Source organism: Poecilia formosa, unplaced genomic scaffold (genome assembly GCF_000485575.1).
Source record: "Poecilia formosa unplaced genomic scaffold, Poecilia_formosa-5.1.2 Scaffold187, whole genome shotgun sequence".
In the NCBI taxonomy this organism is placed as follows: Eukaryota; Metazoa; Chordata; class Actinopteri; order Cyprinodontiformes; family Poeciliidae; genus Poecilia; species Poecilia formosa.
Genome location: NW_006800126.1, coordinates 580,583 through 595,803, shown reverse-complemented (window position 1 = coordinate 595,803; position 15,221 = coordinate 580,583). Strand labels below are relative to the sequence as shown.

General features: G+C 38.5%; 1 protein-coding gene across 8 annotated transcripts in view; it reads left to right on the top strand.

The window, feature by feature from the left end:
* Nucleotides 1–15,221, top strand: part of nrxn3b (neurexin 3b) — a 402,487-nt gene that overhangs the window by 94,972 nt on the left and 292,294 nt on the right. For all 8 annotated transcript variants that reach the window (XM_016678683.1, XM_016678682.1, XM_007566141.2 and 5 more), the window contains one exon: nt 1,317–1,478. In XM_016678683.1, coding sequence (XP_016534169.1) covers nt 1,317–1,478 — 162 coding nt within the window. The remainder of the gene's footprint in view (nt 1–1,316; nt 1,479–15,221) is intronic.

The window sequence follows — 15,221 nt, the reverse complement described above, 5'->3', positions numbered from 1 at the left end:
AAAAAGAATTGCAATATTTACTTCTGCTTCAGAATACTTTAGCAAAGCTAAATTCCATAGCCTTGACTCCAGATTAAAACCCAAGTTAAAATGATAAACACAAATAACATAACTTTTTGAGTTTTTTAAATTTTTTTATGAAAGTCTGTTTAACTGTCAGTAACTCGAACAAAAATGAAAGCTTCATAAATATACTACAAATATTAATCAATGTAAAATTATTCATTTTTGTAGGAAATAAAATTTGATGGTTTAAGCAACTGAATAAGAAATGGAGCCTGGAAACTCATTAAGACTTTCACGATGATAAAATCAGATTCTGTTCTTTTCCCCCATCTACGACTGCATAGACACCTTAACTTTTATGTAAATTCTACTAAAAGAATATCACAAAATATGTTGTTGGTTGATGAGGTTAGAAATCAAAACGGGTTGCAGTTATTAGGTTGGATACAATTTATAAAAAAGATAAAGAAACAAGTCAGTGTTTGACCTGGCTATTTGTGCCAATTGATTGGTGCATCTCTAGCAAAAAACAAAAAACAAAAAAAAACAACAAAACAAAACATGACACTCGATCTAAACCTGATCAGAGATCAGCTTCTGCTACTCTGCGATCTTGCTCGTGTATGGGTTCTGGTCTTGCATGAGCCTCTGTACCATGTGTGCATGTTCCAGATCTGTATGCCACCATCAAATCCACGTTCCATCTCCAATTAAAGTGTGCTTAATTTGCTTTTCTAAGAGTTTTGCCTTTGGTTTGCACATTGATGTGGTGTTTTTTTTTTTTTAAAAAAAGCCTCCCTTTGTTTTGCATGTGCGTGGATTTACAGATGTAGATGTCCAGAGGAGTGTATGAGTCAGTTTGAATGAGTGAAGGTGTGTGTTGGACTGTGGATGTGTGTGTGTGTCTGCAGTAAGAGATAAATCCCGAAACCTAAGACAAGTGGAATCAATTTGTCCTTGGTTTGAACATTGTACTAACCCTCTCCCAACCTGAAGTTTCAGAATCAAACCTAAGATCCATACTCTTACCCCCATCAAAGATAAAGAAAATATGCCTGTGCCATATTTTCTTTACCTGTCCTGTGAATCCTTTGGCAACAAAAAATTCCATTAACCCCCCCCCAAAAAAAAAAATCTAACCATTCTCTGGTCCAAAACAAGAAAAAGCTTCAAGGAACCAAAAGAAAAAAAAAAGTTCATAAACCTGAGTTGAAATGCAGACCAAGGAAGGAAATGTGCTTTGTACACAACACGGGAGCGAATTCCAGAGTGTAATGGCTTGGCTTTGGCTATGTGTTACGCCCCAACAGGTGACGATCTCCGTGGACGGCATCCTCACCACCACCGGCTACACGCAGGAGGACTACACCATGCTGGGCTCCGACGACTTCTTCTACGTGGGCGGGAGCCCCAGCACGGCGGACCTGCCGGGATCTCCAGTTAGCAACAACTTCATGGGCTGCCTCAAAGAGGTAAAGAGACATCATCAAGAGAGCAGGTGTATTACTACATCAGATGTTCAGTGCAATCACAAAAACAACAATTTTGGAGCCGTGCTGTCACGTAGGCAGCTGTTAACGCTCTGTTAAACGGTGAAGGTGTCTTTGAAATGCACAAAAAATGGCTATCAAAACCCTTTGAAAGGCCCAGGAGGATAAGGGGGGGAGCGATAAAATTGAATTATCAATTAAAGGTGCTGAGTTAGCAGAGGAGGAATCAGACTTTCAATATCCCTTCACTTAATCTAATTCATAACACTTACTGCAGTTGGTGAGCAAGAAAATACCCCAAAATTGCTTCTGTCACAGGCAATTTGCAGAATTGGCTTGAGTGTGTGGCTAAAACGCCTCCCGACGGGCAGCGTTTTCAAAGAGATATTTGCTTCTGATGAAACACAGCAAAACTGGACCACTTTTTCTATATATGTTGTGTCTTTGAGCTCACCAGTTGTGAGAGAGCATGTACTAATTGCTGGTGTTTTAAACATGCTTCAACTTTGCTGACTTTGAAGTAATCTCTGCTGTTTGAAGAACTGTATCGTCTTTTACGTTGGTTTAAACTTCAGTTCCTTGTTACTTGTAATAATGATGTGATGGATTTTATTTGGCCCCTCAGAACTACACGAGACACCACAGCATACACAGTGTCGTTTATATAATTAGACAGTCAAAGATAATGAAATAATTTCAGTTGTTTATTTGTAAGACGAAAAAACACGGGGTTTCATTTTCCATAGCCATATTTCCACCATGTTATTTATACAAATGACAGTTTCAAATATTTATTTCGCTGCAAGCTAATTATTTAGTAAGCAAGCTAAATATTTAGTTTGAAGCTAAACATTTAGCTCAAAGTTTAAAAGAAATGGACTACTAAAATAAACCTGGGTCTTGCTAACCTCTTTTATTAAACTCCTGCTCACAAGGTTCAGGAGTCGCCTCTTTATCTTTGTTTTTCCGCCCGTTTTTTAACATTTCAGCTTGAAACAGAGGATGAGCCATTTTAAATACAATACAGACGGCTATTAGCCTGACACATATGAGTTTACCCAGAGCCCTGCAAGACCTAGCTTTTATTTTGATAGTCTACTTCTGCTCATTATTTAAGTGTTTAATTATTGAGCTAATTAAACGCTTAGCTACAACATGGCTAAATAGTTAACTGACCAATGAAATATTTAATTTGAACTTGTGACTTTTAGGAATACAAAGGTATAAATATGACTTTGAAAAATGAACCTCTTTTTTTTCAATCTTATGACGAGCTTTACAGTGACAGAAAACATTATGTAACGTCACGATGCTGTCATGTCATTGTGAACCGGAGTCTCAGAGGAATCGCTGCCACAAAGCATATAACCATATAAAGTCAATAACTGTAAGTTTACATTTTAGCACAATCTTTTCCCCTGAAGCTGACAGAACAGATCAATCTGACCAATTAGAGGAGAGAATGTTATTTTGTGCTTCAAGTCCATAGTACAATTTATTTTGGTTTTCTGAATAAAGATATCAAAGTGTTTTTTCTTTTGTTTGTTTGTTTTTTACTGTATTTCAAAACTCTTTCTCATATCTGTATTTTTCACCCTGTTCATCCTGGGTGTTTCATTTACATTTTTTCAAAGCTGGTAAATCTATTAATGTTCTAGCTAGCTGAGTGGGCTACCATCCAAAAACAGGATGGTACACAAAGAACAATACACACGCACCCACACACACCCACACCCACACCCACACACACACACACACCTGTCGCTGCCAGGTTTGGTACAGTTTATGAACAGTCACCTTGTCCACAATGAAGTGAATTTCTTCATACTACCTGTGAATCTCACACAGTTGTTCCATTGGTCATTAATCTCCAGGTGCTATAACCTCTTCAAGGGTTTCAGAGAAATGACATATTTCCTGTTCTTTCCAACCATTCTTCCACTGACTCCCATTTAATATTCCTGGTCAAAACCAGGCTGTTGGAACCACCTTAAGCATTTAGGATGCCGAGGTGAAACTCTTTTCCTCAGTGAAGACCAGAGGTTGCATTAGACTTTCTTGTTGTCCACTATTTTGACAGACGCTGTCAAAAAAATTGCGTCATAACCAATTTCTACCCGTTATTGTTTTTTAATTATAATAGTGACATATTTATTTCTTGTTCATTCAGTTTAGTAAGCAACAAGCTGAGCAGAGAATCCACATTATGTCATCAGACAAATGCATATACCTTTTTTCTGATTTTTTGCCACTGACTGAGGCCTTAGTAACTACATATAAACAAGGAAATGAAGTGATGGCACTTAAATGATAAACAGACATGAATCGTCTGACGGTCTTAATGTTGATCTGGAGGCTGAATTCAGGCTCTGTTTTGTCTTGGTCTATTACATAAAATCAAAATAAAATTCAGTGAAATATGTCGTTAGAACATGCTAATGATAGCAAAATTTAAAGGAGTATGAAAACTTTGGTGTTTCAGCCACTTGCATCATGGTAAATATTGACAAAGAAACGCATTAAAGAGCATTCACTTCTTCCTTCTGATCAATATTACTTCATAAAGTTTTCATCCTTGAAAAATGTGTCTTCCCTTCCTTTTTGCACCCTGGAGGGATTAGTTGACATCCAGTAGCTGAAATATGCGATGTGTTGTTCAGATAAGCTTCCAACAGACTCAGCTGTATAAACTCCCCAAGTTTGGGCTAATTGCTTGCCTTAGAATAATCCCACAGCGTTTTAATTTGCTCCAAATGATTAATGAAAGTTCTGTGGAGAAGTCATGTGGTCCAGTGTTCTGCTTACAGATGCACAGTGAGTTCACATCCAAGCTTTCTCACCAATATTTCAGCACAGCTTCTGTCTGGTCATAATTGGTCATGTTAATTATGTTATGTATGTACGCACTCCAAAACACAAATACGGGCCCAAAAAGGCACTTTAAGCAGTCAAAGAAACCATCCATTTTCAAGGATTCACCTATGATACATAAGAGATTACCATCAAAAAAAGTTCATCGAACATCTGGTTTAATAAAAATCATTAGCTCAGATCTCATTTAACTTTTACAATTTCTTTAAAATTGCCTCCAGCTGGATAGATTACTTCTTTTTTTTCCCCCGGTCACACGTGTGCAGCGCTCTTCAATGAGCCGCTTGGTTCTTCCATAATTTAAATCACGCACTTCGGCAGCCAGTTGTCTGTTTACATATCCAGATGTTAGCGGTAATTTGGAGTCTGGCCTCCAGCAAAAACCGAGTGATGTGCTGCAAATATTCAATATTCGCTCTCCTTCGAGCTGCACTTTGGCTCCCGTCGCTTCCTGGGGGAAATATCTGGCTCTTTAGCAGCTCGGTGTTTAGCTGTGTTCATTAGGCGCTCGCTAACTTTCCCCTGGCTTTGCATAGGCATTTGTTTCCTTTTGTGCATTTCCAGTATTGTGTGAGGAAGTGTGACTCAGCGTGAGTTGGCCCTTGACTTTACGGACGTGAATCAGAGGACTTCAGAGTCGTGGTGGTGCCGCTTGATCGCTGACTGTTTATCATATGTTGTTCCATTAGAGTGACATGATGCTGTCTGCTCCCTACATCACACCACACCATGTGATCTGCCTTTCACTCTAGGTATTGTTTGTTTCATCATCTTTGATTCTCTGCCGCATATTTGCACATATAATCCATTTACATTATGGCTTTTGCTCCTCAAAACATATTCATTCCTTTATTTTTCCTTCTACTTCAGTTTCCCGTTAAAATGACTAAATGTTCTGTTCTCCTTTATTCAGAACAGCAAGTCAGGATTTCTCTCAGGAGGTGTGCAAAATCTCTAAAGTGTTTTGTAACTTGATCTTTTTTCCACATTTTGTCATTACAATCGCAAACTTCAACGTCTCCCATCGTGAACGTGCATTTGTATTCAGACCTTTTGTAGAACTGCTGCGTGTTGCGTTTATATTTCTACTGGTTTTGCACTGTAGTTCTTCTAAATAGATCAAGCTCAGTCTGATTGAATGCACAGTGTCTGTGAACATCAATTTTCAGGCTTTGCCACTCGGTCTGTCACAATAACAAATATTGACTGGACGATAAATTGTCCCAGAAGTTAATGCGATAAACGATAATGTTGCTTTTGAAGCAAACTTTAACCAGATCATTCTAAATCTTGATGCTGTTTGTTGACTAGAGCTCGCTAACGATAACCTTGAGTCCTTCACACAACTACATAGGATTAGAGCCGATGGAGGAGGGGGGAGGGTGGATAGACACTTTAATCTCAGAATTCTGAGAATAAGTCAGAATTCAGTGATTGGTCAGAAATCTGAGAAAAACAATATTTCAGTGGTTCTAATCCTCTTCCTTACTGAGATGAAATAACACAGATGAACTTTCTACGTAATAATGACATCTAAAGAAAATTGGAAGTGCTGTTTTTTATGTCTCATCGTGAGGTTCGATGTTCAATTCTACTTTTAGGCTTTGATTTTTAGTATTAATTATTGTCCCTTTTTGTGGCCTGAAGTTCTTGTTTCATGTCAGTAATCTGTCAGCTCTGTTATCCTTGTTGCTGAGTTTTGTCACTTTTGGCCAAAGAGTTTCTCCCATAGTTGTATTTTGATAGGCTGTGTGAAGTCGTTTTGTCATTTCATTCAGTAACTTCCCCTCAGCTCTTCAGTGCTCTGTTTTTCTTACAGCTGCAGCCTGTTGTTCGTTAGTCTCACCTGTTTTGCACCCAGTAATCACCAAACCAGCTTCCCTTCATGTATCGCCGTCTGTATTTCTCCTCTTAATCAATTCTGGCTCCTCCATTTCCTGATGGACTTATTACCTTGGTTACTGTTTCAAGTTTCCTCATCATTATGATTATTATTGTTATTATTTTTCAATCAAATATCTGAGTCGTTGGAATCCTCCCAGGTTATTGCCTACATTTGGGTGAGCGACTTGCACAACGTGTGACACTGTTGTTAGCAGTTTGCAAATGAAGCTTTATGAAGCATGTGAATCATGCTGCACATTGTACCCACATGTACATCTAGACCCCAAACGTGTTTTAACTTGAGCGGCCAGACGTGGTTGTAAGAAATGTAGTATTTGAAAGAACATTGCACCAAAAACTCACAGGTCTTCAAAATAAAAAAAAAAATAAAAAAAAGACCAACAAGGTTTATTTTATGTTCATGAAAGTAAATTAGTTGGATTTTTATAGGATATTTGAATTGCAGGATGAGCATACAGAAAGGTAGATTCAGGGAAAGGAACATGCAAAAACACCACAAAGAGATATTTGTTTTCTCTGCTGCTTACGTCATGTATGGCATCATTTTTTGGTAAAAACTCCCTTCACTCCCAAATTTTCAACTGTGGAAACCCATCTTGTTCATCGCCATCATCAAAAACAATAATTTGCAGAGGTATGTAGAAGCTGAACATGTTAACCATTCAATCAGATGTGAGGCAGAGTTGGGGCATCGTCTCAGGAGATCTCTATAGCTGGCAGTAGCTGTTTCGGTGCACTATGGTATTTGTAGTTTGATTGGTTTGGTAGGCCATTAATAATAGATATGTGAAATTATCTTGTGGGTCGAATGCAATTGCATTGAGAGGCTGCGGGGGGGCAAATGTGCTCTAGAAGTGCCTTGAGCTGCCACATTTCTCCATTAGCAATAGATCCCATATGACATTGTATGTAATTTGTCACCCAAGTTTAAATGATTTGAGCCTGGACTCCCTGTGGTGGAACACCTCTCTTCACTTTTGCAAAAAATGCTCTTGAGTCTGTTAGCAGTAGAGTAAAAATGTACTGGATTTGATTTCCTTTCCTTCACCTTTACAACTATGTTCTACTTTGTACCATACAACATCCCCATAACAAAAAGAAGACAAAATGTATTAACGTTCAGTAGCATGGAGAATTTTGCAAGACACTGCAACTTAAACATTCATCCTGAGAAGAGGAAGAATGTTACAAAAACGTTTTGTCACTACCATTGCAACTCTTTCAAGTGTCTGGTCTTCTTTCACCAATGAGCCACTTGAGGATGAAGTGCATGGCATCCACACAGTGGAGACGGGACTGTCCCACTGTTGTGGCATTGAGTCCATGGTGACTGAAATGGTTGGGGCATAGTTGTGACAGAATAGCGTTTTGGGGACAATGGGTTTTGGCTTATGCCCAAATGGGTTGGAGGATTGGTGTGCCTGCCAGAGGTTTTGGGGTCATGGATGGGTTGGCAGGTCACCTTGGTTGGCTGGTGTGGGCTCTCTCAGACTTCTCCCACCTGGGAGCTCTGGGAGGTCTCTAGCCTTAGCCGGCGCTGCGTTGGTGTGGGCGCAGGTGGAACAAAAAAAAAAGGAAATCGTTACCTTCCATTCTGAGCCCTATTTATAGCCGGGACATGAGTATTTGTTTTTTGTACTCTGCCTGTGTCTGCAGCAAAACCCCAGTGTTCTTATAGATATTCAGAATTTACCTTCACTGCCACTTACAATGAAATCCTTTTGCCGATACTAAATGAAAAATAATCAGTGGGCTGCTTGTCTGGTATCTAGAAGTGTTCGAGTGTCATGGGAGCTCGTTTCCATCTTTCTGTTTTGAGCAAAGTATGAGATTCTGTGTTATTAAATTTCAACAATCCACCAGGAGAGCTTTCATTGTTACCACACTCACACAAATAAAGAAAAAGTTCAGATAGAGACTGTGATCATCAATTCATATAGTAATTTCAAACCAGGGAGTGTTTTATTTTGACTTTTCCTCTGCTTCAGGGTACGCCACGAGGCCTTTGGACCAAAATACACAAGAGACACAGCAATTAGCTCAGGAAATGGAGGGCTTATTAAGCTGCACACTCCCTGGTGGTAATATAGGGACATAGCAGCTTAACACAGCAGAAATGTTACAGTATTGAGTATGAAATACTGGCAAAGACCATTGTATATTACCATCAAGGAAGACTGGAATGAAATGCTGTTAGTAGTAACACTAATATATGGGAGATTAATAATATATAAAAGTTTTTCAAACCAACCATCAACTTCCTGTTTTCATACACTTTAGCTTTAGCATTGTAGCTTCATTAGCAGCTACAGAAACGTAGAAAACTAGCACTTAAAACCACTTAATTGTGAATTAGACAATACACACGTTTTTGTCATATTTAATAAGCAAATTGTCAGTGGAAATAATTACCCAGATAACTGAAGCTGAAGTCTACACTCCGCTCTGTCATATGCATGTGTAGTTGTGGTAATGTGGAAAGAATAAAAGTCTGTCTAAATTTATTTATTTATTTTGTTTTGTTTTGTTTTACACAATTTTCACCAAATGTGTGAAAGAAACTAACGGAACAAACAAAACAAGGCAAATCACTTGGGCATCTGGGTATTATTCCCAAGAAGAAGCAAAAAAACTGTACAACTCTGTAATCCTGCCAGCGGCAGCAGGGTGAACGTCTATCATGAAGTGATTTGTTTGGAACAAAAGTCATTTTTAGGTAATTTACAAAGATGACAAGTTGAATTTGCTTCCAATCACGGCATCCTCTCTTGGGGTTGGTTAATCTAATTCAGTATGAATAAATAAGCAGCTGCTGTTTGGAATGCTTCGCGCCATGTCTTGAAAACACTGGCTTTTCTCTTGTAGATGCAGGAGGAAGTCGAAATATTGCATATAAAGTATTTCAGAGATGATTTTTGTAACTGACGGGGTAAACAATTTATTTATTTTCTGTTTAGGGTTTTTTTGTTGTTGTTTTTTTTTTTTTTTTACACAAAATAAATTAAAAGCCAAGTTGCAGCTGAGATTCTGAAGGATGTTGGAGTTGGGGGTACCGGGATCTGCGCTGTGGAGGGTAAAGGGTTTTGTTTTGAGCCGCAGAGCAGCAGCCTCAGCAGCATTCTCAGTGAGTTCATGGACAAGTTAATGTGACAGATTGAAAGGGACGCTTTCTGGGGGTGAGGGTAGGGGCACCATGTGTGTCGTCGTGAATGCTACATCATGTGGCAACGGTGAAGTTGCCTGCTTAGACGAGCTTAGCCCCAGTCTCTTTATTTTGTCAAATTAAAGGCTCATTTCACACAAATCACAAAAAATATCCCCCCACTGTCACAAGGGCGTTGTTTTGGAGTGACTTGCCGCTTTTTACAATTCTCTCTTTTTTTCCCTTAAATTCAACTCCACAAACTAGATTTAATCTTTTTATACAGTGCCTTGGTATTCTCAACCCTTACCCTTTATTCACTTTGCCATGTTTGACTTTGATTTATTTTAATGGGATTCTGTGATATTCCTATGCAATTTTAGCTTTGAATTTGAAAGTATAATAATTCAGGATTTTTATTTTTATTTTTTTTACCAATATAAACCTAAGATATGCAAGTGGATATTTTGTATAGCTGCATTCCACTGCAATTAGAAGCAGATGTCAGTTTGAGTATTTTCCTGTAGCTGCACTTGGACAACAATGGATATTTTGTCCATTGCTATTTTTAAGATGATCAGTCTGGTTGGAATGGGCTGTACTACAGAAGAATTGGATTTAGGTCTGGACTTTGGCAGGGCCATATTAATATACATATGCTTTGATGTATTGTAGCTGTTTAAGTCTATTAAATGACATTTGTTGTCTTGTCAACAGATCCAAAAGTATGCCTCAAGACACTGCATTCTATATTTAAAGGGGCAGCATCATGTACAATTGACGTTTTTGAGCCTTGCATCATGTTATAATGTCATTCCTTCATCAAATACATAACTGCTGTGTTGCCTTGATTCTTGCATGGACGTTTGAGGAAATCCTTGAATGTCCCATGGGAACCATTCAGCTGTGAAAAACACCTGGGTGGACCTAGCCCCGCCTTCAAGGCGCAGCTCCTCCTCTGAGCTGCAGTTTCCAAGCTTCCCTCTCCCTCGACTCCACTCAGCTCCTTCAGACTAGCCAGCAGCAATTAGCAAACATCTGGAAGAACTGCGCATCAGCTAACCTCATTGTACAAGCTGCTTCTTTGTACAACATTGGTAAAAATGTTGTTAAAGGGTTAATAGAGAGGCCATATTATGATTTATATTCATGATGACTTCCTAAAGGCGGAGTTTCAGAACGAGCAGGAGTTTTTAAAGAGACAGAGGCCCAATTTCAAGGCGTTAAAACAGGAAGTCAAATTTCTTTTAAGTCATATTTGACGATTATATAGTTACATGATCATGCTATAAAATGGAAAACGCATATTACTGCCCCTTTAAGTAGCTTAGAAGTGCAAAACTACTTGTGCTTCTAGATGGAAATGTTGCATTTCCATTTTTGTTGCTTGCAGGGAACTAGACATTTGCTTCCCATGTATCTATCTGTGCATCTGAATGATCCGTCTCCTCTGCAGCGCCTCACCTTCTCGTATCTTCTGTTTACCTCTGTGCGATTACCCAGCTCCTTCATTAACACAGAGGTTAAATCAGCAACAGACAGCAGCTGCAGCCGCGGCCAAAAGGGACACAATCACTGATCTGGAGCAGATTAGTGATCGTTGTGTGTGATTGCGTACTATGGGTTCTGTGCGCCTCTATGGCGCTCCAACCCACCTGCCCTTTTCCCTTCCCTCACCTCTCTCCTCGCAGCCTCACGAAGGCTGGATCGATGAACCGTCCTGGAAGCAGAGATGCTACATCTTGGCTTTATGGAGTCGTTTCAGGCCTCCTGTGTGTGGCATTACGAATGAGGCCCATAACGCTGTTGATAAGCCAACGGATAGTTCAGCCATAACAAACCCTAAGATGGAGGTGTACATATATTTATATATATAAGCCGCCGTACTCTTTGCTTCTTTTATGACATCCTTTCGATTGCGTTATCGATCGGCCCACAAAAGGCCGGATAAAATCGTAATCCCAACACCAGAAATGGGATGCTTGATTAGTACATATCACAACAACATGGCTGTATCTTTGTTTGCAAAGATTTTCTTTTCTTTTTTTTTTTTACAGCAAACCTGAAGGTTGTAAAGCCAGTCGTAAGGTTTTACTCTTCATAAATATGCGTTCCGTGTTTATTAAATTTTGCCAGATGTGTCTTAGGACCGAAGACGGAGGGTCTCTGAGCAACTTTACCTCTAAGACCTGTACGGTGACCATCACAGAGCTGTGAGTCAAATGTTCTTCATAGCAAATGAGAAACATTAAAGCGCCTCTCCTTCTCTTTTCATGTAATATTCATGTTGTTCTCCCACCCAAGAGAGGTCTGAAAAAGTGTGCTGGAAGTAGAATACAAGGTGTTAAAGCGCATTGAAAAGAGAGAGAGAGAGAGAGAAAGAGAGAGAGACGAGTAACCAGGGTTCAGATTGCACCTACAGAGCTCCAGCAGCATTTTGTATGAAATCCCCATTTATGATTTTGGCACTATGATCTCATTTGAGTGGTTGCTTGGTTAATTGCTACTTATAAAGCGATGCCTTGATTTTCTCCGAGTGAGCGGTTAGCTGAAAGCAGGAGCAAACAAACGCAATGAGCAGAAACAAATCACATTAGCTCGCACAAAAGCCGAACAGTCGTAAAGGTTAGGTTTTCAAATTTGCAGCCTGTGCAGCCGAAAGGATCAAGAGAATTTAATCAGTCTGTTTTCATAAAATATTAGTTTTTTATTGACCGGCAATAGAAATGCCAGTTAATTAATCCTAGCAATATTAGAGAATTGAAGTTTGTCTGGCAAAACAAACACTTTAAACATGTTTTTTTCAAGTACACAATGCAATGTTTGTTTTCTTCTGTTCTGCTGTCACCGCAGGTGGCAACGACTTGGATTGTGTGCACAGCATTTCATTTAAAAAAAAAGACTGTAAGAAATGTTGTGATTACATAAACCATATTTCAAAACGAGCTTTTCAAGAGGCTCAATTACAGGCACATTTCAATAAATTAGACAGTCTCCAAAATCACCATCCTACCTTATGAGTCCTTCCTAAAGCTTGCTAACATTTTTTTTCTTGCTGAAGCTGCCCCCCAAATAATTGAGCCATCATTTCCACTATAGCGCTAAAGATGGAGTGTAATATCTAGGTCAGTGTCAGATCCTTCAAATTATATTAATTGTGAGTTGAGCTGTCAGGAGATCTCAGTTTAGAGGTTTGTTTGGTTTGAGATCAGGAGAGCATGAAGGCCAAACTAAAGTGGAATATCATATTATGGGTGACATTTAAATGCTTCAAACAACATCAAAGCAAAACAACAACAAAAAGAAAAACTTGAGTGCTATTTTTCTTTGCTAGTTAGTCCAATCTCCCTTCATTGCTCCTCTTGCAGCTCTGCTTACATTTCATTAGTTGGAATAAACTAAATCTGCTTGAAACGAGGAAGCTAGGCTGTGAAGGATCTCAGAAATTAGGCAGACATTCTTATACTTTACATAATTCCCCCCTCTGAAGATATGCATTTAAATTTTAAATTTGATGATGGTGAAATATAAACGACTTCTTATCTAAATATATAAATGCATCGAGACAAAACATGCTTGGCTTTGAAGTGATTATGTAGGCGGTAAATGTCAGAATAAGGAAATCATTATGTTTTACACCATGACATTGCATTTTATATATACAAGCTATTTCCTTAGCAGGCGGTACCTTAAAGAAACTGCATTTTCCTTCGCATTGTATCCAACTGTGGGCAAAATATACATTTTTGACGACTGCCAAGTTTGTTTCTCAGCCGTTAAGCACGACTTCCCCATTGTTTCATAGCATCATATTAGGTATTTGCAATTTTTAATACTTTTCTAACGTTCCATCAAGATAAAAGTTCACCAGACGCATTGTTTGGTTGGCTTGAAATGATTGCTGGCAGCACAGCTAGCATGTTGAGGTAAATTTCAGAGATAAAGGCGTTGCCATGGAGCCAGTCAAAAACAAAAGCACACCCTAGATTTGCCCATATATGTACTTGCAGCTGTAAATAACTTTGCACTTTAGTAAGGAACATAAGCAGGATGAAGTCAGCAGCGATATATGGTTTTTTGTTTTTGTTTTGTTTTTTACTTTTGTGCTTTGCCATGGGTTCTAATTTTTATTCTGTTTTGTGGTGCTGCATAGTGTAATAACGCTGCAACATGGAATTAATGTAACAAAATCAGGCTTCAAAATGTAATAAAACATAATTAAAAACGCATTATGTATCCTATTATGTAATCCTAGAACACATTTTTAAAATATTTTCTGTTGCATGTAATAGTGTTGTTAAATCTTGCACCCATTACAAAATTAGGTAACTATTTTTTTATTTCTTTTTTTTTTTAAGAAATGATAATGTAATGTGGCGCATTATGTAATAAACAATCACAAACTATGTTCATCCTAATAACTATCATGCTATAGATTGTATGCATATTTAAATTGAAACTTTGATCAGAGAATGCTAAACTTTTTATCATTTACTTGGATTTTCAGGCTTACAGTCAGAACACTCAGTATTTGTTGTTCAGGGCAAAACGATTAAAAATACGCTCAAGAATTTCATTACATGTGCATCTATTATTACATAATGCTGTATTAATTATGTTTTATTACATTTTAAAACCCATTTCATTACGTTATTACATGACGTGACATTACATGGTGTCAATTAAAACCAGTTCAACAAACCAATCTCTGAACATCTCGGCTTTTATTGGTAGCTCAGTTTGTGGGTCGTCTTCAATCCGTTGCTTACACATTTATAACTGTGTCTGAACTGTCATAGTAAAATTTGCCTGTCAAATCTGTTTATAAATCATAATGATGTTCAATTGGTTTACATCTATATGACTGTCCCACTATCTTGATAGTCTTGAGCACTGTTTTTCCCCGGCTTTGTCAAAATCACAGATTCACCGTCATCAGACTCTGGCTTTTTGTTCACGTTCAAAACTCTTTGGTTTTACTTGTTTGTTGATTATTAAAAAAACACACACAAAAAACAGCGTTAAAAGGGAACGTACATTGAGAGCACAGCTGTTCGTCTCATCAATTAACATTTGTCAGTTGGCACCTTTTAACACACATTAGATGTGTTGTGCTGAAGACGTAACAGTTTACTGGGGTTCAGCCTTGAATAATTTCATCGGAGGCGTCAACACTTCTGAACAGGACAGGTGTAAAGAGGCTCACTGGGTGTGAGGCTGGGGCATCACACTGCTACCAGACTCTACTGGTGTGTTTGATAGAAAATAATAGTGTATTGTGTGTGTGTGTGTGTGTGTGTGTGTGTGTGTGTGTGTAACACTGCTAATGTCCAGTGCCTGAACTTTTTCCCAAATGACCAAATACCAAAACATACTCTACAACAGAGTATACTGGTGGTTGTGGGTTTTTAAGAAGTTGGTAATTGTTTAATGTAAAAAGGGTTTATTTTTACACAAGTAGGCGGATTAAAGGTTTAACCGAAGTGTTTTGTCTGGTCCGACTCCTCTCTACAGAGACCAACTTTCCCTGTATTATAGTTACTATATTCAATGGACTTATTCAGTTCCCTCTCGCATTAATCACCCTTTCACAGATTTAACAAGATTTATGTTTTTGACATCTGAATAGGTTCAGTTGTGAGCATGCCGTCTTACGGTCCGATCCGACGTTGCTTCTAGGTCCTATCCTTCCACTTTTATCAAACCAAAACGAAGGGCAGAAGGTTTATCGCCTGCCATTTCCAGGCAAAAAAATCACACCCAGGTAAAAAAAAAAAAAAAAAACTATCACATTGGTATACAGAACT